The following is a 25,632-nucleotide window of genomic DNA, read 5'->3' on the forward strand; positions in this document are numbered from 1 at the left end:
TTTTACTGCCCCCCTTTTATTTGTCAGGAGTAGGGATCCTAGTTTTCTGTGATAAAAGTCTCAAAAATTGACATTTTCCACGGTTAAAATGAAATCTGACAGTATTATTGTACATAGGACTTTAAAAAATATCACCAGCAAGTGGGCCATACATGGGGGTCAAAAAGGTCAAATATTGTTCCCGCTTTGGAAAGGTTGCTGACCCCTGAGCTAGAGCTTCCCATACAGCTGAGGTTGAGTTACAATGGTCTCACATGTGCACTGATGGGACCAAGACTGTTGAAAAGTTGGTACCCAGACCACAATTTTTGCATTATCACAGAAAGTTTTATCAATAAGATACTGAAAGTTCTTCCTGAAAGTCTGGTTTCAGGTAGGAGCCTGAATGTCTGTAGCCCAGCTGCAGAGCACAGGAGAGAAGACCCTCTCCTGTACTTACAGGCCGATGCTTGCTGTGCAGAACAGGAGCGGGGCTTACTCCTACACACCTTACTAAGTAAGAGGGACAGGGTATTACAATACAACAAGACAAGCAGAGATTATGGAATTTCTCTTTGGTTAAAAAAAAAAAAATGAAAACAAAAACACCTTTTGTATTTTAAGGAAGTCAGCCGAGCATGTTCAGTGTAACATTTACCCATGAAAAGAAAAATGCACAGCTTAACTTTGCTGCCCTGTGTACACGCATGACCTTCAGCCAACATGTTACATATTATATTTTACTTCTGTATGCATGCACACAGCAATCAGTGTCACCTGCATAAGTCACATAAGTGGTGTGTTGGGGGTTAAGGGGGCTACAATTTAAGACTACAGCAAAAAAGCCTCCTCTTAAGTGGCTTTTGAGAAAGGCCTCAAAAGCAGCGTGGCAGACAGAGGTCAGGAGGCAGATTTCTGAAAATCATGCTCTCTTTTGGTTTAATCCATGACTGGAAACCAGGACCTGAGAGTTCAACTGAGCCTCAAACCCCTTAAGGGACCAAATCACATGGATGTCACTGTACTTAAAAAGTAAGATTAACGCCAACATGCATTTGTATTCACCATCCAGCCAAAATGTAAAAATAAAATACTTTTTCCCCCAGATTTATTTAGTAAACATTTCACATTAAATGAAATACTGTTACAACAAATTGTTACAGAGCATTATCACAATAGCAAACACATACTGAAAACACTATTAAAGAACAAGAATGCAAGTTATTCAGCAGTTTTTTCTTTAACTCAAATGCTACTTATGTAAACGATAATGAAAACAAAATCCTGCTGCTAAAAAAGGTGTACACATGAAAACACTGTATAGACACTGGACGACATTTCTCATTTGAAACTCACAATCAGATCATTCCTCACAAGTCAGAGTACAGCACTGTACTCTCTCTGCTAAGGTTCCAAACCTGCTAAAAAGTTAAAATTCTCCTTGGGTTTAAAGTACAGCACAGTACATAAGGCAAAATATAGGAATTATCATCCAGTTCTTTGAGTTTAATTAAACATCAGGAATTTAAGGCAAACTTGGAAATTTTTGCATTGTTTCATATAAGTGAATGGGGACTTAGGGTTACAAATTCACAAAAGCAACACTTAACTACCTCCAGTAAAACAATTAGTAACTTGTAACATTAGAGTTGTACACTAGACACATTTGTCCCCTCCAGGATTCAAACTGGATATTCCAAAAATCAAAGCATTTCTGTAGCAAAGACTGTTGAAAAATTTGCATATGACATTTTATTAAGTTTCTTTTAAACAACTGACTGAAAAACCAATGACTTCATGCACACACAAACTCACATCCATTTTAAAGTGCTTTTTTAAAAAAATAAATTTTGAGGGATTAAGAAAGAGAACTGGATGATAATTTAAAGTTGTATGACATCTTATTTGAAGGTCTCAACTCAGATTGCATGAAAGATGGAACAGGCTGTAACAGAGTTATTTTAAATGCTACACTGATTGTTATGTCAGATCTTCCTATAAATGGAGCACTTCGGTGAACAGCACAGCAGCGCCCAAAACAGAAAATGAATGCCATATTTGTTAGTGTGCACGATTCCTAAACTTGATAGACCTACAGCATATTTGAATGTTCATCTTACATTGATGCACTTCTATCAATATCCAATCTAAACAAATCTGCATCTAGATACGCCAGGATTTTTCACTCAACTCTTACTTCCATTCTCAACATCAAACCTGAATACTAATATGTTCCTTAGTTTTAAATTCTAAATTTAGCAATAAGCTATTGTTAACTTCAGTATCACATGAAATGGTAAGTCTATTAATCAAAACTTCATTTCACTATAGTCTAAATAAAGGAAATAACGTACATTGCTCTTGTAAAATGCTTTGAGATCCTTGAATGAAAGGTGGTATCTAGATATTGACAAACCATCACCACGCCTACCAAGTATGCACTGCTCTTTTTTATTGACATGAGGCCACATATGCCCATATATTGCACCTTTCCACACATGAGCTTTATTTACTAATGATTCAAATGAGACTCAAGTCTGCATTTTAAAAAGCTGCATTCATGAAGTACTGTTGTAATTAATCAAGCTCCAAAAAAGAAATTCAGTACATACTGAATCACACAAAAAAACCTGTGGCCAACCAACGCATAAACTTATCAATTAAACACCGTTTTTGCAAGCTAGTTTATCTTTATCTCCTTATTCACATGGGAGATAAGATGCTCCTTACTTCATAATAATAGTGTAACTATGAAATTATAACTGGAAAGCAAAACAGATTATGTAAACATTCAACTTGGGTATTTACCCAAAACAAATGGAAAGGCAACCTAGACAGCAGACTACCATGATTTTGGTTGTGAACTGTTCCTAAGCCTGCTTTGCTCTGCACAAACACTCCACATATGCTAATATAGCTACCTGTCTTCAATCAACAGAACAAATGGAATCATTCAATTATGCTATTATTGCTATGTAACTAGAATAAGCAATAGGTCATTCAAATAAGCAGCACAGAAAATGCTAAATTTGTCCATTGTGTTTACTTACATGTCCTGCTTCATTCTACCAAGTTAGCAATATATGACAAATATTTGCAGGATTTCATAATGTGTGCAAACACTGGTAAAACGTAGATTTTTTTTTTTTAGGGTTAAAAGACAGTTCTCTCATTAAGTATGAATGTTAGCTTATGGAAGAACAAGGAAAACTACTGTATTCCTAACTCCAGTAAGTTTTTCAGGAGCTCAGAATAAATTAAGTACACTCAGAACACTACATTTTAGGTATTATAAAAGGCTTTTTGAACAATGTTGTCTAATATTATTGCACTTTCAAGAAAGTTATGTGGATTTTAAGAGTGAGGGGAAACATATATTGGAGTATTATGTTAAACTTTGGAGAGAAGGGGAAATAATACTAGAAACAGAAAAATGTACCAAGTACCAGAACTGGCAAGGATAAGTACAAATATTAGACCAAAATTCAAAATAAACCTGATTTCTTGCTTAAAAATGAAAAAAAACACTTAGTATAACCTAGTATAATAACCTAAATTAATAGTTTATTCAGTCTTTTGATTGAAATAGTGGAAACCCATACAACTTCTTTTTTATTCATCCACCCAAAGCTTAACTAAATCTAGGGCTCTCACTATAGTAAACTTCTTCAGAATCTGGTTTATCACAAGAACCAGTATTCATTTACAAAGGATATGCACATAGTATAAAAAACTATGCCCAGTACTTTTTATTCATTTAATGTGATATTTTTAAAGGCAAAACTTGTCTATGGGGCAAAGATGCACTCTTCGTCCATTCCATATTTAGAAACTTTGAAAACAAGAATATTAAAACTAGCACAACTGGAAAAAATGAGTATGTTGTGTTATTACTGACATTTTTCACAGGCACAAATTAATCAAGCAGGTAGAGAGAAAAAAAAGACTAGAGAACGATCAAAACAAGTCATGTTTTATGCATACTGCACTAGATTGGTAACAGCCTTGTCGTAAATCCTACAATTAGCACCATTTTATACTTAAAACACTCCATAAAAGCCATCTTGTGTTCTTAAAAAAATAAAAGTTTCAAGAAAATAGGAACACAAGTCTGCTAGGATTAAGAATGGGTTGGACGTGTCTTTCAAAGTCCTATCACCTACGCTGTGAATTCTGCAGTGCTACTTAGGAAAACCAAGACGTTGATGACATTTAAAGTTTTCTTTGAATTATGATTACAAGCACACTGCAGACCAGATAAGCAATTTCATCTAAGATTAGTCCCTCCTCCACAACAAAAAAGATACAGGGAAGTTGATTGCAGTTTAAGAGGTTCAAAAATATAATAAAAAGGCATGAAACTTACCTTGACCATGATAACCATCCTTAGCCCAAAACACACCAAGCAGATAAAGGAGAGTGTACAGGCAATATACGATGGCATTTACTATTTACAAACCTCGAGATTCAGAAACAAGGCAGCCCTTTAGTTACTAGTCATAAAAAAAGGAGTGTGAAGCACGAGGGTTTTCGCACTATGAAGACACAGCCAGACAACAATTAACACACAGTTCAGTCATACAACATACTCAAACGTCTTTGATCCCTAGCACAGTAAACTGCATGTTTCATAGGAGGAAGAGGTCAAAGCTCTAAAAAGTGAAAGGATTAAATGTATATTAGGTTTTCTAATCCTACCCCCGGTGTCTTAATATTAAGATAACAATGCCATGCCTATGCAGTCCATACCCGAGATTGGCAACAAGTCACTCATTTGTTTTGCTTTGTGTAATTAACAATAAACCAAGGCCAATTTTTGGAAAAGGATTCAACTCCATCAATCAAATCTTCTTCACCCCTTTCCTCCACCTCCAGAAAATGCAGCTTGTGGTCTCCAAGAATTTGGGCATCTTTTCAAGCAGAAAAAGCTCCATCATTACATTAGGTCCATCTGTTCACACTCTTCATCAAAGTGCAGTCAAACCAAAATTGCATCGGCAGTACATCATCCCAGCAGAGTCCAGCCACGTATCTGAGATGGGGTCATATTTCTGTACAGTGTTCAGATAGGATGACCCTGAGTGACCGCCAACTACATAAAGGTAGTTATCAATTACAGCTGCACCAACTCCTATTAGTGGGAAAAAAAGAAGCAAAATTAATTACATTCTCCTAATTTTTCTTTTTCTTTTTAGAAATTCTTAAAGGCAGCTGCATGTGGGGGAAAAAAGATCAGTGTCCCTTCAGATCCACGTTTCCATTCTTGGATCATCCTACATCCTCCCTCAGCAAAACAACTCTCTCTTTTCCCAGTCAGAGGGAGGAAAGGACGTGCACTTCTGAAACAGAAGTGCCTGGCCACAACCAACTGCTTAGGATAGCTCTAGTCCCACGTTTAGCCTCATTCATAAAGATATTTAAAAATTGATGTACTTTCTACCTACCAGCATGGTTTTATTCTTACAAATCTTGGTTGAGCTTTTGCCAGACTTTGTTTGAAAAAAACTCTGAGTCCCCAGATAGTCCCTACTCACATTAAAGGGTCTCCTTGTGAGTAAGTTTCTACTCAACATGATTAAAAAAAATAGTAGCATTATTGGGCTTTTTATAATATGCTTAAAACTCCTTGATCCAGGTGTCTGTGAACTGGAAAACACCTGTAGGTTTGGACCCTGGCAGTTCAGACCCATGCATGGCTGGAGAGCCATAATGATAATAAAAACAAAAGTAACTACAGCGCAACAAAACAAAAAGTATAAATATACACACTATACTATCACAAATTTACCTTGTAAACATGAGAACTGGCAGAGCATCACAGAGGTTGAACCCCTCTAGTCCAGCATCCTTGAGACCTGACTGGTGCTGGATGAGAGAACTTGCCAGACTACGGGAGGTCAGTAATGTCTAGTAGTATTACCAACACTTCCACTGTTCACTGGGCTCTTAGAAGACATTGAGGGGTAAATTCCAGCTAAATAACAGCACAGCACACTGAGAGTTGGGACTGGTGGCTATAAACAAACTTTATGGTACTGTGGGAAACTTGGCCACAACCATGATAAGTGGTCACTCAAGTTCCTAAAATCATGCCACATTACAGAAGTTGCTGGATGAGTGTTCCGGATTAGAGAGGTTCAACCTGTATTGTTGACTTAGTTTTTCTGTTTAATTACCTATATATGATAATAAAAACAAAAGTTTAAAAATAATGCATTAAGGATTTATCTTATGACATGTTATATATACACATGTATAGTACTTTAGAATGGTTTAAGCATACAAAAGCTTTAGTAATAGACCTTTTTACCCTTTATTATGGTGAACACCCATGGTTCAGAAAATTCCATAATCCTTAGCCTTTTTCACAAAATTGATGGATTAATTCAGTTCAAATGTGGTTAGATTAGGAAAGTAAATGCTCTTGTAATGTATTCACACAAAGCAAGAGGTAAATTCAATATTCAGTCATTCTTTCATTTGACATTTACATTGTTTCTGGTGATCTTTAATCTGCTTAGGTAAAAGACATGACACTCCAAAGGCCAAGTCCTACTTGTGTAATCCAGTCAATCTGGTCTCTAGGATCATCTCTTGGCATTCTCAACATTTTACACATACCTACCTGTTCTAGGTTCCTTCATAGGTCTACACACCGTCCACTGATTTTGATGTGGGTCGTATCTCTCAATGCTTGACAAGTGAGAAACTCCATTGTGTCCGCCCACTACAAAAATGAAGCCCAGCATGACAGCAACACCAAAGTTTATTCTTTTGTCTGCCATCGAAGCTACTGTCTCCCATGAGTCTTTACTCGGATCATATCGTTCCATGCTGCAGATACAAACAAAAACTTTTAAGCCTTAGGTTTTAATGATATTTGTTTACACCGAATCTTATACCACAAGAGACTTATCTGTATTCATCAGGGATTCCAGTTTGCTTCTCTCAGCTAAAATGGTTGCTCCATTGTGTAAGGCAATGAGAAAAAAAATACTTAGGCTAATGGAAAAATCCTATAGTATAGCTGTTTTTCACTTAGGTTGGTGCAAAGAAGCTCTAAAGCCAACATAACAGAAGGATTCACCAAAAAAGTAGACTTGGCATAACTGAAGATTCAGACCAAAGCACTGCCACAAACAGTTTAAAAGCCTTCCCTCATGGCCAAACAACACAGTTCTGTCTGGTGTCTGAGGTTAGCAAATTATAATCATAACCCTGGGATATGTTTTCACATAAAACAAGACAGAGCACAGGGCTGAGGGTTCTTGTGGAGGACAAGTGCTACTGTAATTCAAGTAATAACTGACCACAGGTAATCTGAACTTTTGAGAAAATCTGCAATGAAATTTAAGCAAGAAGTTTTTTAGGCATAAGATTTCTCCACCTTCCCCCAACACCGAAGCGGGATGGGATGAAAATGTAAAGGCGAAGAGAGCATCTGTCAAGAACAGCAATGCAGGGACCTGAAACCCCACTCACTGAACAGTAAATGAGCACAGGACATATCCTCACTCCAGGGTAAATTTGAAAGCACCACAAACCATACTTCTCCCACAATGGAGCTGTAGAGAGGGCAGACTGATCAATACAGATATAGAAATAAAGCTATTCATTACCAGATATGCAGCTCCCCTGGCATGGAGAAGGAAAGAGAGAGCAACCAAGGAGCAGCAATGCACTGAAGGCAAGGAGCCTATTTCCAGATCAGTCAGCTTACTCTACCGTCTACAGATTGTCTGAGCCAGATGAAAAGGTCATAAAAAGAATGCAAAAATGGCGGAAAATAAAGCCACCTTAACACAAATGGAACTTTAAAACTGGAAATCTAGAACTACCTGTCCAGTTTTAGAAACTCTAACTGTGGGTGATGCAGACAATTCCTTTGTGACAAAAGAAGAGCTGTTCAAGATAAGAATGCATGACAAGAGTGAGACTATCAGGGCAATTAATTGTTGAAGGACATTCAGTTAAATAAGCATATTGCACATTACTCCAGCGATTAATGTAATAGAACCCCACCACCAATATCTAACAAACCTCTAAAAGACTTCTGCACGTCTCATTCATTCATTGGCTGAACAGAACCTGCTTTGTCACACACTAGGGGTCTGGTGGTAAATTAAAGGATCAAGAACTTCAACAGCAACAGAACCAAATGCCATGCCAGCAGTGCTCCCATTTCTCTATTTTTACCTCACATTCAGTTATTTAAAATACTGGCATGTCACAAATGGCCAGAATCTTCATCCTGTCATGTATTATCGTGCTGCTTTAAGGGAGGCTTTTGCAAGCTTGCCTTTTGAGGAGAGGTGCCCAGCTCTTCTGCTGCCACTGTTGAAGAGGGAAAATTTGCATAAGCTGTATTCTATGGCTCTAATACTGCAGCCAGACCACAGATTTCACAAAACAGGGGTCAACAGATCACAGACCTCTTGCATAACACAAAACATTACATTTTACTCAGGCACACCTCACCTGAGCCTAATGATGTTAGTTCAAAGGAGAGTAAACTGTTGTGTGCCACAGGGAGGAAAAAGGAGAGACTGAGGTGCCAACAAATACTGGTGCAATGGCTGGGAATCAATTAGATGTGAGATATCCACCATGCTGGAGACAAAGGTAAAAACCTTCAAGGGTTCTGGCAACATGACCCAGGGTAAAATTTCTTCTTGATCCTAAATGTGGTGATCAGTTAGACCCTGAGATACATGAGCAAAAATGCACCAGGCCGGGCACCTAGAAACAAGATTCTCAGTACCGCATCAGAGCACTGACCTACCCAGTCTGCTGTCTAGTCTCCACCTAATCAATCTGATACTTCAGATGTGTTTTGGTTTGGTTTCCTTTCCTGTGGTTAATTGTGCATCAGGGAAAAAATCCTCCTTAACACTGTATGGTGACTGGCTGAAGCCTGAGATTTGAATATAGTCAGAGCTACAAGTGTTATGAGCATGCTGAGGGCAATGCAGGCAATCTTCTTCTTGCCATGGCCCAAGAGATAAGGGAATGGAGAGGGGGATTCATGTTCAGAAGGGATCATGGACTAAGATCCCTGTGGTGAGAAGCTGGCAACTGAATGGTGCACTTCTGACTTCAGAAGACCTCAGGGATGAAAGGTTCTGCCCACAGGGATTTGAACGAAAGACTAAAGTCTGTGACTGTGTTTGGTTTTGTGCCCATCCCTTGTACTGTAAATTTATTATTGTTAGTAAAAGTCTAAGTTCAGCAAGATACTGAAGTAAAAAAAGCCTGACTTTCAGCACCTGTACAGTCTCATTAAGTTTCAGTTTAATTATGGACTTGGATGTCTGAATGAACTGAAGTCAAAAGCATTAGGTACGGCCCTTCAGAAAATGCTTTTTTTTTAAATATTCAGGTAAACAACTAATGCTTCAAAGACACACCATGAAAAAAATATTTGGGATCACCACCATTCTGGAACTTTAGCTTTAAGACGGTCAACATGTACCTTTTAAGAATTTAAGATTACGGCCAGTAGACAGAGAGTATCTAGGATCCCAAGCACATTTTAACATTTACATCTTCATATCATTAACATCAGAACTTTAAGCATTTACATTTTTCTCTTAAGATCTGTATAAAAGAGCTGAGCTAGCACACTTCAATTATATATTAAAGAGATTCCTGAAATGAATCCTCAGGTGGACGCAGCAGAGCAATAACTAATGAGGCCTCCCATTGATTACCACTAATCTTACTTAAAAAAATCTTTTACAAATGGCTACAGATCACACAGTAGATATTATCACTGGTTTTCAAGTTTATATTATTTTAATCCTGCAGCCCTCAAGAGGATGTACCTGTTCATATGGGCAGGACCATAACCACCAATGGCATATATCATTCCATCCAAGACAGCAGCAGCAAAACAACTTCTTGTTTTACTCATTGGCGCCACTGGCTGCCATTCCTTAACCTTTGGAATGTATTTCTCTACTGACTGCAAATAAGATTGCCCATCATAGCCACCTAAGGCATACAGTTCTCCTGCTAGAACTGCTACTCCAAGAGTACTTCGGCTCTCATTCATTCTTTCTAGAGATGTCCAGGTATTTGTATCAGGATCCCAGCATTCCACTGAATTCTCATGTTTTCGGTAATTGATGCCTTGACACATGTGGGTTGCAATCCCTCCTACAACATATATCTTCTGGTCCAGGACACATATTCCAAATTCATAGCGAGGAATGCTAAGAGGTGCCAGACCTATCCAGGAGTCTTTCTGAGGAAAATACATCTCAACACTGTGGAGGAAACAGAGAATGCGAATTAGGTGAATGGATTTTACTCTCTTAAGCTTTGCTAAGCCCTACCAAGTATTAGGGGGCTGATGGCAGCAGTGGGAGGCAAGTTCAGAAGCAAGCTAGAGTTGAGGGGTTTGGGCAGGAGTTGCAGGAGCAGGGTGGGGAGGGAAGAGGGTGCCAGGAGCAAATGGAGCAGGTCTGGGCAAGAAAAGAGAGCAGGTTGGGAGTGCTTATCTCTGTGTGCCACCAATGCCATCCCCTCCCCAGGCTGCAGAAATGGCAACTGTGGGAGAAGAGCCTTTCCAGGGAGATTTTTCTCCCACCAATGCCAGACACATACACATGCACACACAACCACATTGCCTGCTGCGCCGATGGGCCACAATTCTGGCCAATTAGAGCGTCAGGCAATCCTCTCTGCAGGCAGCACCTGCAGGTCCCCCAGCCACAGGGAGGGGAGGAGGGGAGGCAGTGCACAGAGCCCAGAGCCACTTCCTGTCCTGCCCCACCTCCAGAAGAGCCTATGAGTGGGATGCTGAGGAGGGGAGGAGCCCCTAGCCTTGGGGTCCAGATACAGGCAAGCAACTGTCTGCATGTGCACCATGGACTGGGGGTCCCCCCCCCCGATTTAGGAGAAACTAGATGTGCTTGTAACGATTAACTGTGTACACCACACAGGCCTTTCTTTTGATCATGGGCTCATATCCTTATGGGAAAGATGCAAATGTAATCTCCCATCACTTTAAGAGATAGATAACTGAGAAAATGAACCAGGTCCTGCCTTATGAATAGAACCCAGCGGTCATATGCTGCATACACCTGTCCCTATGCAATCATTTTAAACATAGCATGTACATTTTCCTTTTGTTTTCCAAAAAAAGAAAAAACACCTACTGTTAAGGACCTGAACACCCGCAGGTACATCTGCTGTTAGTCTATATACACCTTTCAGAGATGTCTGATGCACAAAGCCAACTGTATGTTAAAAAGGGAGAGTAACATGATTTCTTCAGGAGTGTTTTCCAGTTCTGGTATTCTTGAGTGTTGCTTATAACATTTTCAGATGAATGTGATTTGTTTTCTTTTGTAGTTCATAGTATACACTTAAAACTAACCCATTAAACCTTATTATACTATCATGTGATAGAGTATTCACGTCACAGTTTCTTGGTAACTGCACCCGAATTCTTCCTTTGTGGTCCCTTGAAGGTACCCAATCTAGCTTCTAACTGTCACTGGCAGACATCCATGTCTCTTCCATCCCTGGCTTGGGTTTTAAATCTGCACAGCTCCCTGCTCACACTGTGGTATCACAGAATCATAGAACACTAGGACTGGAAGGGACCTCGAGAGGCCATCGAGTCCAGCCCCCTGCCCCAATGGCAGGACCAAGTACTATCTAAACCCGGCATGTCCAACCCGCAGCCCGCATGCGGCCCTGGACAGCTAGTAATGCGGCCCCACAAGATCGTAAACTTTTAATATTATTATGTGATTTATATACATTAACTATATTATATATTTCATATGCGGCCCAAGACAATTCCTCTTCACTCAATGTGGCCCAGGCAAGCCAAAAGGTTGGACACCCATGATCTAAACCATCCCTGATAAACATCCATCTAACCTGTCGTTTGATATCTCCACCGATGTAGATTCCACAACCTCCCTTGGCAATTTATTCCACTGTTTGACCGCACTGACAGTTAGGAACTTTTTCCTAATGTCCAACCTAAACCTCCCTTGCTGCAGTTTAAGCCTGTTGCCTCTTTTTCTATCCTCAGAGGCCAACAAGAACAAGTTTTCTCCTTCCTCCTTATGACTCCCTTTTAGATACCTGAAAACTGCTATCATGTCTCCCCTCAATCTTCTTTTTTCCTAACTAAACAAGCCCAGTTCTTTCAACCTTTTTTCATAGGTCACATTCTCTAGACCTTTAATCATTCTTGTCACTCTTTTCTGGACCCTCTCCAGTTTCTCCACATCTTTTTTGAACTACGGTGCCCAGAACTGGACACAATACTCCAGTATCTCAGCAAAGCAGTCTGCCTGTACTCTGTTTCTTCTGGAGGAGCAGAGCAGTGCGCTGCCAGTTACTGCACAGCTCATTTTATGCAGAGCACACGTGTTCTTAAGTTAAAAGCATTACAGGGAAACAACAACAACAAAAAATTCTGCTCTGCGTGCTAAAGTCTTACCAGAGATTACTCATCAATCTTCTGGGATCACTAGTAGGCCAAAGTTTTTCTAGCCCTCCCAGACCTCCCCACCCTGCTTCTGCATCTCCTGCCCAGACCCCTCAACTCTAGCCTGCTTCTGAACCCCTGCAACTGCTGCCCCAGCCCACTTATGCAACTTACCTTCCACACAGATCCTCCAACTCCAGCCCACTCCTGAACCCTCCCACCCACACCTGCCCCCCAATAGCCACCCCCACATTGAACGCTGAACTCCACGCTAGTTTAGGTCCCATCCTGAGCCCCCAGAAAAGTTAATCTGGCCTGGAGAAAGCCCTGAACCCCAGCCCCTCCTTCTCCACCTGCCTGGCCATGCTGCTGGAATGTGAGGGGAGTGAGGTGTCTCAGTCAGGGGCACATCAGTGAGGTTTTTGTTTTTTTCTTCGCTCTTACTTTTATGTGGCCCCTAATGGACTGTTCTGTGGGAAAGTGGCCCCCGACCCAATAAAGGTGCCCCACTCCTCTCCTAGATCATGGGGAGTGACAGCAGCTGTTGCTATTAGTGCAGTATATCTCCTACTCCCTCTTCCATTTATTCACTATCATCTAGTACTAGCACTGTGCTTTGGAGCCTGTTCAGCACAGATGGAATGCTGTCATGTAGGAACATGCTTCTAACAAGCTATACTGTTTATGTGGAAATCACAAGAGTCAGAGGTTAATGCTCATCCCATATTTTGTTGAGATTTTCATGGAAACAGCAAAAGGCACATTTCTGGCCCAGGATCACCCACTGCCAAATTTCCATTTCTTTTTCCAAACACTGAAGGCACTACAGCTCTTAAAAATTATCCAACCATCTGTCTGAACTTGGCAGACCTATTTCCCCTTCTTATCGCCATATTTTTTGAAACAACTAAGAACTTTGTGCTATGGCACACAAAGTTTGGAAAAATTCAGACTAATCAGTTTTGAGCTGCTCTTTTTTTCTGGCATTAGGAGCGGGTAACGGGTATTGGCACCTCTGTGTCAATGTTCCCAAGGCTGAGGTTCCTGCAGCTGGAGCTGCTGGCAGGGCACGGCACCCCAGCTGGCTCTCAGCTGCAGGGCTGAGGCTGCTGGTGGGGCTTGGAGCCGCAGGTGGCTCCCAGCCCCAGGGCTGCTGGGTCCCCTGCCCCCAGCTGGGGGTGAGTACAGGCATTTTTTTTTTTTTTAAAAAAAAAAAAAAAAGAACAAAAAATAGTGATTTTAAGCCACTGTAAACAGAGGCTAAAAAGAGAAAGTATAAAGCTAACTTAACAAAAAAGTGTAGCTACACTTGATTTTAGCCACTACTTACAACAGAGAATTTAAAAAACTAAAATATAACTTAAAAGTTAGACCATCTCAATCATCATTTAAAAAAAAGTACTTAGTGCCAATTTGAGATCCTGGCTAAGTACAAGTTTTCTTTTACCCACCAGTAAGGTTTTGTGGCAATTACATCCACTGCATCTAAGCTATATTTTTACTATTTGGCAGTCTAGAACCATGAGTGGGGAGAGAAACAAAAATCCGAAAGGGTACCAATGTAAAACCAGACTGAATATACCCATACTGTTAACAAATTTCATAATTGTTAACAAACATGAAAACAAAACACTCTTCTACGGCTTTGCAATATTTTACACTGTAGAACAGTTCCCACCAGAAACAAGAAACACATATCAGTAAAGATCATATTGAAAAACAAAAGAGTACAGTATGCTCCTGATAACCCCATTTTCTGTGACTTTCTGAAAAAATCATTTTCCAATTATTTGGATGCTCTTGAAAGGAGTTGATACACTGACAATCTCAAGACTCAAGCCCTTAATTACAAATGAAATAGCTACAAAGACTGTCTCAAACCTGACCTGGAGGGACATGTTCATGCCACGTAGTTTCAACAATATCTTACCTTTCCAAACAAGCAAACAGTCCAGCTTTTCCTCCAACAGCACAAAGTACTTTAGGAGCACACCGTGGTCGTGTCATCAACACAGTCTGGTGGGAAAGTCTGTGCTCAGGCATAAAGTGGTATTTCAGGGCTTCATTCAGTAGATGTTTACATGTATGGTCATCACGAATAAGATGGTTTGCTTCATACAACCTAGTAAGAAACTTAACACTCAACAGTGGCAACCGAACACAGTGTAGCAGCTGTGATAAGTATTTCTGTCGTTCCTGCACATCGTACTTGATCCAAGACTCCAGTGCATAAAAAACTGTCTCTTCTGTGACAACATTCAAACAGTCATTTGACACAATTTCATCTAATTCAGCATGTGTAAGCTCAAAAAATTCTTCAGTCTGACAAACATCTTCAAAATGCTGACAAATGTATTTGTTAGCAGCCAGGTACAGATCATGGCAGCCATAGGTCTCTGCAAAACGAGAAATTCCAATGCAGTTGCCAGGGTCTAACTGGCTTTCAAGAAAGGTGCAACATTCCTTTAGAACAAGTTTGATCTGAAGAAGATTTGCAGCTGGAAGAAGTGACTCTACAGTGTCCTGTGAGATGAATACAGTCCCTGTGTATGCATACTCCACTATGGCCTGCAGTGCAGCCTCATCAATGCACTGGAACTCCACCTCGGTGTTCTCCTTCTCCGAAAGATTTCCAGTGAACATGGCTTTGAAATATGGGCTGATGCTAGCAAGCACCACTTTATGTGCATGGATCTTGACATCGCCAACTCTAAGGATAATGTCACACAGCTCGTGATGTTGGCGAAGGAGGTTCAAGCCCTGCAAAAGCTGTTCAGAATGTAAGTGGGTTAAGTTGGCAAGCATGTAGGCTGGAGATGACTGGTCCATCTGTGACAAACAAAATTTTAAACATGTCAATCAGGGTTTTATTTTAAAGCACATTTAATAATCTATTTTACTCAGACTCCATAGACAGGACTTAAAACAATAGAATTTATTTTTCATCATTCCTGCTATTATTTGAATTACTGCATTATACTCCAATTGGACAAATAAAATAATTTTGCTTTCTGATTCTCACCAACTGGAAGTGCTTTGTACATCGAAAAAAGAATATTTTTAAAAAAATTTTTCTTTGGAGAATTCATATTGGGGGCCTACCTGACTGTGTTCAAACTGCATTTCTACAGCAAATATACCTTTAACGTAACCATAATGAATAGTAACAGAGAGAAAGCTGTGCTAGTTTATACACTATCAAAACAAAAAAGCAGTAAAGTAGCACTTTAAAGGCTAACAAAATAATTTATTAGGTTAGCTTTCGTGGGACAGACCCATTTTTTCAGACCAGAGCCATACCAGAACAGACTCAATATACCCCAGGAACACCAGTCCTGGAACTTTTCCTTGCAACAAAGCCCGCTGCCAGCTTTGTCCACATACCTATTCTGGAGATACCATCACTGGATCTAACCAGGTTATTCACAGAATCACAGGGACATTCTCATGTTCCTCAACTAACATCATACATGCCATCATGTTCCAACAATGCCCAGATGCTTTATATATTGGACAGACTTCAAACTCTCTCAGACAAAGAGTTATATATAGGTAGTCCATTGTGTCTGACGATGATGACTTGAGCTTGCACAGGCTCATCGGTTGTGCACTCGCATGTGGCTGAGGAGTCCAAGCTTTGAAGGGCATTGGCGTTCAGAGTGGGGGCAAAGGAATTGTCCTGGCTGTCTTGGTGCAGCTGCTGCTGTTGCTTTCTTCCTCTCACAAGCATCAATGAAGTGTACGCATCACTGCTCTTCAAAGTTGTCATACGCGTGTTATACGAGAGCACGCCAGCCTGTTCGGACTTTGGCATGCTGCTCTAGCTGATGTGGTTTTAAACCAGCATGACCAATGTTGGCCTTCATGCAGTCTTTATACCTCCTGCGAGGCCTACTTTGATTCCTTTTGCCCTGGTACAGTTCACCATAGAAGAGTTGCTTAGGGATTCTTCACTTCTCCATTCGTATGACGGACCCTGTCCAGCGAAGCTGGGCTTTCAGAATCATGGCTTCCATGTTCGTGGTTCCTGCTCTGTCCAGGACTTCCAGGTTCGTAACTCTGTCATGCCATCAAATGTGCAGTATTGACCTCAGGCTGCATGTGTGGAAGCACTCCAGCAGTTTTATGTACAAAGTCCAGGTTTCACAGCCATACAGGAGACTGGTCAGGACTACAGCCTTGTACACTTTCAGTTTAGTGGACTGTCGGATATTGTGCTGATTCAACACTCGCGCTCTCAGACATCCTAGTGCCTGGCTGGCCTGGCAGATTCTGGCATTGATTTTTTTGTCAAGGGAGCCATCATTGGCTATCACACTGCCAAGGTACTTGAACTCCTCTACTGTTTTTATCTCTGCTCCTTCAATAAAGATTGAAGTGGGGAGAACAGCAGATCCTGGAGCCGGTTAAAACAGTACCTCGGTCTTTCCTAGGCTGATGGTCAAACCAAAGAGGCGAGTGCCATCAGCAAATCTGTTGACGATGAGCTGGAGATCAGATTCCCTGTGTGCCATAAGTGCACAGTCATCAGCAAAAAGGGCTTCAAGGATGAGCCTCTCAAGTGTCTTGGTTTTAGCATTCAGACGACGAAGGTAAAAAGGTATCAGAGAGGTAGCTGTGTTAGTATGTAGCTTCGAGAACAACAAAAAGTCTTGTGGCACCTTATAGACTATCAGATATTTTGGAGCACAAGCCACAAGACTTGTTGTTCTTGAAGGTCAAAAAGTGACCCAACGAGTCTGTATTTTATATAGACTCCATGGTCCAGGTCCATAAGTGCATGGCTGAGGATGCATGTGAAAAAGAGGTTGAACAGCACTGGGGCCAGCATGCACCCTTGCTTCACACCACTGGATATATCAAATGGATCTGAGAACTCATCATTTGAAAGAACAAAAGCCATTCATGTTATTGTGGAACAGGTGTATGAGGTTAACGAATTTTCTCAGGCAGCCAAGTTTTGACAGAATAACGTACAGGGTTTCTCTGCTGATGGTGTCAAACGCCTTGGTCAGGTCTATAAAGACAGCGTACAGATCCAAGTTCTGCTCTATGCACTTTTCCTGGACCTGATGAACAGTAAAGATCATGTCAATGGTGCTGAGGCCTGGGCAAAAACCACACTGTGCCTCTGGTAGGTTCTGCTCTGAGATGCTGGTGATCAGACGGTTGAGGATGACTTGAGCCAAGATCTTCCCAGCATTACAGAGAAGGGAGATGCCCAGGTAATTTCCACAGTCAGCTTTGTTGCCCTTGTTCTTGAAGAGCGAGATGATTGTAACATCCTTAAAGTCTTTGGGCATGTTTTCTTCTTACCAGATGCTGATCAAGATGTTGTGAAAGGCTTCAAGTGACACTGGCCTGCCGCTCTGAAAATTTCAGCAGGGATACCATCCATCCCAGGGGCTTTGCCAGAGCTGGTCTGGCTGATTGCCTTTTTGACCTCATCCATTGTAAGGGGCAGGTCAAGACTGTCTATTGTGGGTTTCTGAGGGATCTGGTCTAGGGTCACAGGGTCGACAATGGAGGGTCTGTTGAGAAGGTTGCTGAAGTGCTCTCTCCACCTATTGTTGATGCTGTTCTTCTCCCTCAGAAGGGTCATGCCATCTGCAGACAGGAGAAGCGTAGTACTCGGCTTTGAAGGTCCATATATAGCTTTGATAGCACTGAAGAATATCTTGGAGTTCTTGGCATCAGTGTAGTATTGGACTTCGTCAGCTTGACTCTCTCACTACTCAAACTCTCTTAGACAAAGAGTTAATGGTCACAAAACAGACAAACACACACCTGATCCTCAAACCGGTCAGCCAACATTTTAATGGAGTGGGCCATTCTGCTAATGACGTCAGTGTCTTACTGAAGAAGAATTTTCACAACAGTCTGGAAAGAGAGGCTGCTGAACTCTCTTTTATATTCAAATTTGACACATTAACACATGGTTTGAACCGGGATGGGAATTTTCTGGGTCATTATGGGGGCTCTTTTGCATACTTGGCTTAATCTAATTCTTGACTCCCCCCCAGCACCACTCTCTCTGATCTGCTCACCTAGATAATTTTTTTCTGATTTATCAACCTTGATTACGATTTTAATTCTCTGTAACTTAAATATTGAGACTGTTCTGGTATGGCTATGGTCCGAAGAAGTGGGTCTGTCCCACAAAAGCTCACTTAATAAATTATTTTGTTAGTCTTGAAAGTGCTATTTTACTGCTTTTTTGTTTTGATAACCATAATGGTTGGAATAAAAACAATTAAGAGACCGTGTTCATTTTGTCCTGAGATTAGAAGTTCATAAGGGTACCAAAGTAGTATGAGCTACAGATCACTGCTCTTCTCTGTCTGCTTGATGCACAAATGCCCTAGTTTTAAGAATCCCCCTCAATATCAATTTAAATATTTAAAAAGTTAATGAGCTGTATTGATAATTTTCTTTAGTGAATACAGTAGAGACTCAGAGTGAACACCTCAGGAACTGAGGTTATTTATGTCTCTGAAATGTTCATAATGTGTAAGAAAACATTATGGCTGTTCTTTCAAAGTTCATAATGTATAAGAAAACATTATGGCTGTTCTTTCAAACATTAATATCTGACCACTGACTTAACAGAGCTTTGAACTTTCAATATGCAGAAGAAAAATGCTGCTTTTTCTTTTTTTAAAGTAGTTTATGTTTAACACGGTACTATACTGTATTTGCTTTTTTTTTTTTTTTTTTTTTTTGGTCTCTGCTGCTGCTTGACTGCATGATTCTGGTTCCAAAGGAGGTGTGCAGTTGATGCATCAGTTTGCAACTCTGATGTTCATAACTGTGAGGTTATACTTGTAGTGAGCAAACCCTGTGCAGAAACAATTACTACACATCACCTTGCAGTCTTCAAAATTAATATTCTAACAAGAAGCTCAATCTCTTCCTCCTTCCTTCACAGGAGCACTGGGAGTATGCATGATTGAATATTTAGGAAGTGCTTTGAAGAAAAAAAATTCTCTAACATTAGTAAATTAAATGGCATGCTTATTCTAAAATCTCTTCTTTCAAAATAATTTTAATAAATATTATAAAGGGCTATTCTGCCTACAAAACTGCTTTTCTTATTGTGAGAGATTGACAATATCTTGAACAAACATGGAATTAAACCAAATCTTACTGAATTAAGGTTAACACCTTTGAGACATCATGTATGAATAATGTAATAGTCAATTGCTGTGGCACTGCATGTACTTTCTCTAGAAGGGAGGGGGATACTAATGTACTTCCTCTGTTATCAATCCCTGGAAGCCACGGCATTGGAGAGGCTCACATATACTATTAGTTATGCTTCGATTCTTAAGGGACCAATAGACACAGAAAAGGGTTTTGAATAACTAGCCTAATTTTAAACTGGCTCATGGGTTTTTTTCCTGAACTAGAAAATGGACAAGGCCAGTATTCCCTGTATGTTGAGTGTCTATGCAGCCACGCATGAGAGATTCAAATGCCGCAAAGCTGATTAAGACAGCACTCACAGTTAGGTTTTGTTTCTACTGTGGTGCACATGCATTGGTGCACATAATAAATGTATTCCACACATGGATGAAAAAATGAGGGACCACCGGACAGGACCTTAGTCTACAATGGACCTCAATCCTTAGAGTAGCACTGGAAGGACTGGGTGCTTTATCTGAACTGAAGGCATGATGAATTTGTAGTGACAAGGCATGTCCTTGGGTGGAAGGTTGGAGGACTACTCTTGCCAAGATCTGTGTCAGGATGATGTCTAACAAGCTTATTATGCGTGTAGATTCTTTTATTGTTTGCAATATGTTTTTTTGGCAATGCTTTTTACCATAAAAATAAAGAAGGCTTGCAAAGGAAATGCTTTATGATACCTTATAACCGTAGCAATTATACCTGCGTTAACTATCTCTGAAGAGGAAGTAAGCAGGTGTCCATCAGGAGCCTGTCTGGGCTGAGGATAGCACAGTGTTGACAGGAAACCACACAGCCTGGCAAAACCCTGGTCAGAAGGCAAAGAGACACCGGTTTCCACCTAGAAAGGCAATGGCTGGGAAGCTGGGTGCCTGAGAAACAAAGCTGTAGCTGCCCTGAGCTATGACATCTACTTTTATTAAGTAAATATAACACCTCTAGCCTCTATCTTGAGGCTAAGTGTTTTATTGTTATTCGTTCATAAGCCAAAGACTTCTTTTGTTTGCTATTTTACTGCAGCCAGAATTGTTACTTTTGTGGTTGGGGGAAAATGTGTCAAGCTACTAAAATCTCAGGCAATGGAATGTCCTTCTCCAAACAGCATTTAGGTTCTACCCTATCTTAAGCTACCCCCAGAAGTGCTTTACCAGAACATTGTACCAGCAAAGTGCTCCTAGTGTGGATGCCCCTAGACAGTAAACACGCAATTTAATGGAGTAATAGGGAAGGAGGTGTGTTTGTTAATGCCAAAAGTCCGTTAAATTCGAATTTGCAGCATATCAGTGCATGCTGCCTGCCTGTACATGTGCCCCACCCCTGGCAGGAGAAGCGCATCTTGGCTCTAGCAGCAGTGGCCCAGGTGGCTCCTCCAGCCCTGGCAGCCGCAGCCACTCCAACAGCCCCAGCTGTGGCGAATGCTCCTCCACCCTGGTGATGCCAGTGGTTCTGGTGAATTGCCAGCATTTTTTTTGGGGGGGGGAGGGAGGGGAGAGAAGGGAGGAAGCCTCTGTTATTTCTGAAGTCTGTTACGTCAGGGCCCGTTAAATTGAGGGTTTACTGTACAAGCTTTGTCCCACTAAATAAAACCATCCCCTACGATGAAAGAAATTGGTAAAAGTGCATATATGCTGGTACAGCTGCATACACATGAAAGGCTTCTGCTTGCACACCTGTGTCTCTAAAGACTCACACCTCTTTACAGCCCAACCAATACAACTCCATGGGCAGAAATCTGTAGTATAGACCCGGCCCAACACTGCAGAAGCCCATTGAAATCAACTGGATTTGGGGGAAAATTTGGTAAAATAATTTTAAATTCAGATCTCAGGTCTTCTAAGACTCAGTCACAAGGGTCATGCACAGAGGAAAAAAAAACCCAGACTTTTAAAGCTAGATTCTGAGCCTAAGAAAGGATGATGAATGAATTAGATGGAAAACATTTTAACCTACATTCCATTCATGTGTTTTCATTGGTGTACTATACATTTTCACCACTCACTGGTACAGCTAGTTTAAATACAATGGCAGAAACTACAACTGCCAGAGCCACTCTTTTGATCATGAACCTACCTAAAATACATCCGAATGCTGTGCCCTTCAGATACCTGAATTTTAACTAGATCAGAGTTTCATTTGTTAAACTGGCAACACTTCAACTTGCTTCTTTTAAGCTAGTACTAAAAAGCAAGGACTTATGGTCACTGGCAAATTTCTCTTCACCTGTTTTACAACTCCCTAACTAACACTTAATTTGTCGTGCAGAGCACTGGTGAAGAACTGAATCTGGAGGGACACAATTATCTGACAACGTTTAAATATAGAACATAGCAGTTACCACCAAAGGGGTGAAAAATTACAATGAAAGCAAAAACAATTTTGTGTAGGAAAATAAACAATTTTACCCCTTTCCTGTTATATATTTGTATCTGGTTTTTGAGAAAATCCTTATTCACACTTTCCTAAAAACAGGATTGTGAGGATTCATCAATGAATTTGTATTCACAAGCTAAGTGATGCAATCTAGCAGATAAAAAAAATGTTGGTTCTTTTCTATTTCCCTTAGCTAAGTGTATTTGCTTACACAGATTATTTTCCTTTGCTTCACTTGATAATTTGGTCCAGGGCTACATCTACACTAGACAGTTTTGTCAACAAAACTTGCCACTTCTGTGGACAGTGATCTGCCTCTCAGGATGAGGAATAATGCCTTTGTCAACAGAAGGCCCCCCACTGCATCCACGTGGCTTTTTTATTGACAGAAACTGTTGACAGACAGGGCTTCTGGTTCACTGTGCAGCCCTGTTTGCTGAGCTTCGGGTTGGCCACTCTGTCAGGAGAGAGGCTGGGCTGGTCACTCTCAGTCAACAGAGCGGATTGCTTTGGATCCACTTGTGTGTGTGGATGTGATCTGCTGACAATTTTGCCAAAAGATCTCTCCTGACAGTACCTTCTGTTGACAGATCACTGTGGTGTAGATTTAGCCTATAAGTATGCAAAACCAGTAGAGATGTAAAGCTAACAACATCCCCAAACCACTAGTGTGATAAAAAAAAAACAGGCTCAAATCCTGCCAAAATTTGTGCATGTAACTTTGTGTGTGAGCAGCCCCAAATAATTAAATATGACTGTTAACATTTGTTGTTACCAACAGTGATCTTCAAATAAACAACAGTGCACAGAATTTGCATTTGTTTGTTAGCCATGAAGTCTGAACAAAGGACATTAAATATTCAGAGAAACGTGCCTATTCAAATAACTTGCACTTTTGGATGTACTGGTAAGTCCTAGTCCCTTCTAATGACAAAAATTAAAACTGAAGTACAATAAATACCAAGAGAACCATTAGGAAAGTCGCAATTATCTTGGAAAAGTTATATTACGTTTTCTTTGTCTAAAATCGTCCTCTTTTCACAAACAGTATAATGTGATGACCCCCAGTTATCTATGTGGGATTTTCTTTACATGGGCATACTAAGAACTAAGGGCTCAGGTGTTTATTCTGGGTTAATGGAGCTTTGAAATGCCTTTCTCAAATTCTCGTTTGCAACAGTAAACCCTAGAATCTCATGATTATCTAGGCCTTCTCCTGGTCTGTAGAGGTTTCCCCCCTACTGAACGCATCTGAAAGCTTCACCAAGTTTAATTTTTAATTTCCCAAGCAACCACAATTCATGTATGTACACACAAACTACTTCATGCCTTGTGTGTCAAATAATGAAAAATGCCACCAACAGAAGACGATAACTGTTCAAAAAAAGAACTATATAAATTCACTGGAGAAAAGGTCCATCCATGGTTGTTAGTCAGAATGAGTAGGGATGGCTTCCCAAGCCTTTGCTTGCAAGAAGTTGGGAATGGGATAAAGGCAGTGTTCCCTGTAAGCTGTGTGTTTGTATGGCTGCCAGAAGAGAGTCAAATGCTGCCCAGATGATTAGTAGAATGCCCATAGCTAGGTTGTGTGTGCCTATTCCCAAATACCTTGGTGTATATATACATATATAAAAATTAAAAAAAAGTCTGTACATGGATTAAAAATATTAGAAGGAACACAGCACAGGATAGATCACTTGGACTGCGTCTACACTAGCATGGTCTTTCAGAAAATCTGCCTTTTTTGAGAGAACACGCAGAGTTTCTACACATAAAACATGCTCTTTCAATCTGAAAACGAAAGAATGCGTCTCTTCTTCCAGAAGCCCCATTCCTCTCCTGGATCAGAAAAAGCGCCATCTTTTGAAAACTTCTTTTGAAAATATAGCATTTCTAGATGCTCCATGGGCCCTTTTTTCAAAGCAGCAGTCCTCCTTTGCCAGGTTTTTTGATTCCTGGCTCATTCTTTCAAAAGAGCAGGAGCTGAGTGGATGCTCTCTATCAAAAGAGCAGATCAATCTTTTCCTTTGCTTCTTTGTGTGTGGATGCACTCTTTCGAAAGACGGTTCTTTCTTGGAAGAGATCTTCTGGAAGAACTTCTTTTGAAAGAGTGCAGTAGCGTAGACGTAACCTTTATGATTTCCTGCTCTGTTCATTCCTTCTGGTGCACCTGATGTATAGCTTTTTTTTCTACTGAGGAGCAAAAACCTTCCTATTGGTACTTCTGATGTTTACTCTAACTCTGATATAGATCTCAATATAGAAAGGGAATATGCAACAAATAAACAACCATTTCAGACAAGCTTACATCTGAAGAAATTAACAGCAATTTGACCTCTTCCTAAACTTCCTCTGCAGGCACAGCTTTGGAAAATATGTTAGAAGGACACACAAGTGACTTTTGGATTCTGCTACAACATAAATCATAGCTGCATATTGACAACCTCTTCAAACTATGGATTATCTGAAACCTAGCAGGCTTGTTCTAGTTACAGATTCTATGAACACTTCATAGGACCCTAACAATGCAACTACCTTTGTCCCTCCAGAGTGGATTACTGAATGTCCTCTACTTAGAGCTACTCTTAAAGGCAGTTCTGAAAATGTTATTATAACACAATGCCTAGCAATGAGGTGAAGTGGCATGACGTTAGCATGCTGTATTGTGTTTTGCCAGATCTGCAGTGCTTCCTTATCTGCAACACCCAATGCCTGGGTCTGGTCTGAAAGCCTCACTTGCGATTTTCCATGGTAGGGTCTTCTGTCAGAAAATGCCCACTCTTCAAAACGCTCCCTGAGACGGTTTTGGCAAGACAGCCAAAGAAAACACACAGCTTTCCAAGAGAACCCTGCCTCGCTGTCCACCAGCTCACCCTCCCGGCTCTCAGCGGGCCTGCCCGGAAACTGGGGTCCCAGCCTGGCCGGCTGCCAGACGTCTGGGCAGCGACTGGGAAACGCTGCTAGTAACGAAAACTGAAACGCCGCTGTCACTGGTGCCCGCTCCGCAGGAAGTGTCACCGGCGCGGGAATTTCCCACGGCAGAGGAATCTAGTCGGGGACTCGGCATTGGGCTGCCGCGTCCGGCGCTTCCCAACGTGAAGCTACCGCTGCCGCTGCGCCGGGCCCGGTGGCGGCCCAAGTCCCCGACGCCAGGGCTGAGCGGGGCGCCGCGGCACAACCCGTAGCCGGGGGCAGGAGCCAGAGACCGGGCCGCACAGCGGGGCTCGCGGAAGATTCGGGGTCAGTGGACGGGGCGCGCGGCAGCCGCCTCAGCCCCCGGCCACCGGGGGGCGCTGTTCGCCGTACACGGGCTCTTCCGCCCCTCCCCGCGGCCGCGGGCTCCACTCACCTGAGTCATGAGGGCGGCAGAGACCGGGACGTGACCAAAACCCGCGGCGGTAATTACAGGCCCCGCCGCCTCCTGTCAGCTACCGACACAGGGCGGCCTTGCGTCACTTCCGGGCACCTACACCCGCAGCTCGGGAGCTTTGCCTTCCCAAAGGCACATTCTGTACAACCGCCATCTTGAGGGTCACATGACGGCAACCCCCCCCCTCCCCGCACAGAGACGACTTGCCATAGAATTCCCACAAGGCTTTGCGCTGCTATTTCCGGCAAAGAGCGGTAGCCGGGGTGGGTCA

At 41.5% G+C, this 25,632-nt stretch overlaps 1 protein-coding gene across 5 annotated transcripts; it reads right to left on the minus strand.

Annotated features, from left to right (window-relative positions):
• Positions 1 to 1,070: 1,070 nt before the first annotated feature.
• On the minus strand, positions 1,071 to 25,521 carry KLHL28 (kelch like family member 28). 5 transcript variants are annotated; one of them, XM_074996134.1, is made up of 6 exons: positions 25,341 to 25,521; positions 20,324 to 20,429; positions 14,364 to 15,262; positions 9,804 to 10,247; positions 6,605 to 6,813; positions 1,071 to 5,110 (listed from the first exon to the last, which is right to left on the minus strand). In XM_074996134.1, the coding sequence occupies exons 3-6, from the start codon at positions 15,260 to 15,262 to the stop codon at positions 4,947 to 4,949; spliced, it is 1,716 nt and encodes a 571-aa protein (XP_074852235.1). In that variant the 5' UTR covers positions 20,324 to 20,429; positions 25,341 to 25,521; the 3' UTR covers positions 1,071 to 4,946. The 5 variants fall into 5 exon arrangements, 4 of the variants coding, with proteins under 4 accessions (XP_074852235.1, XP_074852237.1, XP_074852234.1 ...); XM_074996136.1 differs by having other exon boundaries at positions 20,302 to 20,429; XM_074996133.1 differs by lacking the exon at positions 20,324 to 20,429.
• Positions 25,522 to 25,632: the final 111 nt, after the last annotated feature.

The sequence above is a fragment of the Carettochelys insculpta genome, chromosome 6 (genome assembly GCF_033958435.1).
Source record: "Carettochelys insculpta isolate YL-2023 chromosome 6, ASM3395843v1, whole genome shotgun sequence".
NCBI lineage: Eukaryota > Metazoa > Chordata > Testudines > Carettochelyidae > Carettochelys > Carettochelys insculpta.

Bases quoted from the DNA above. Each gene is read 5' to 3' on its own strand.
- KLHL28 (XM_074996133.1), bottom strand. The intron at 10,248-14,363 runs GTAAGATATTGT...TTTCCTCCACAG, and splicing joins CTGTTTGCTTGTTTGGAAAG to TGTTGAGATGTATTTTCCTC. The intron at 5,111-6,604 runs GTAGGTATGTGT...TCCCACTAATAG, and splicing joins TATGAAGGAACCTAGAACAG to GAGTTGGTGCAGCTGTAATT.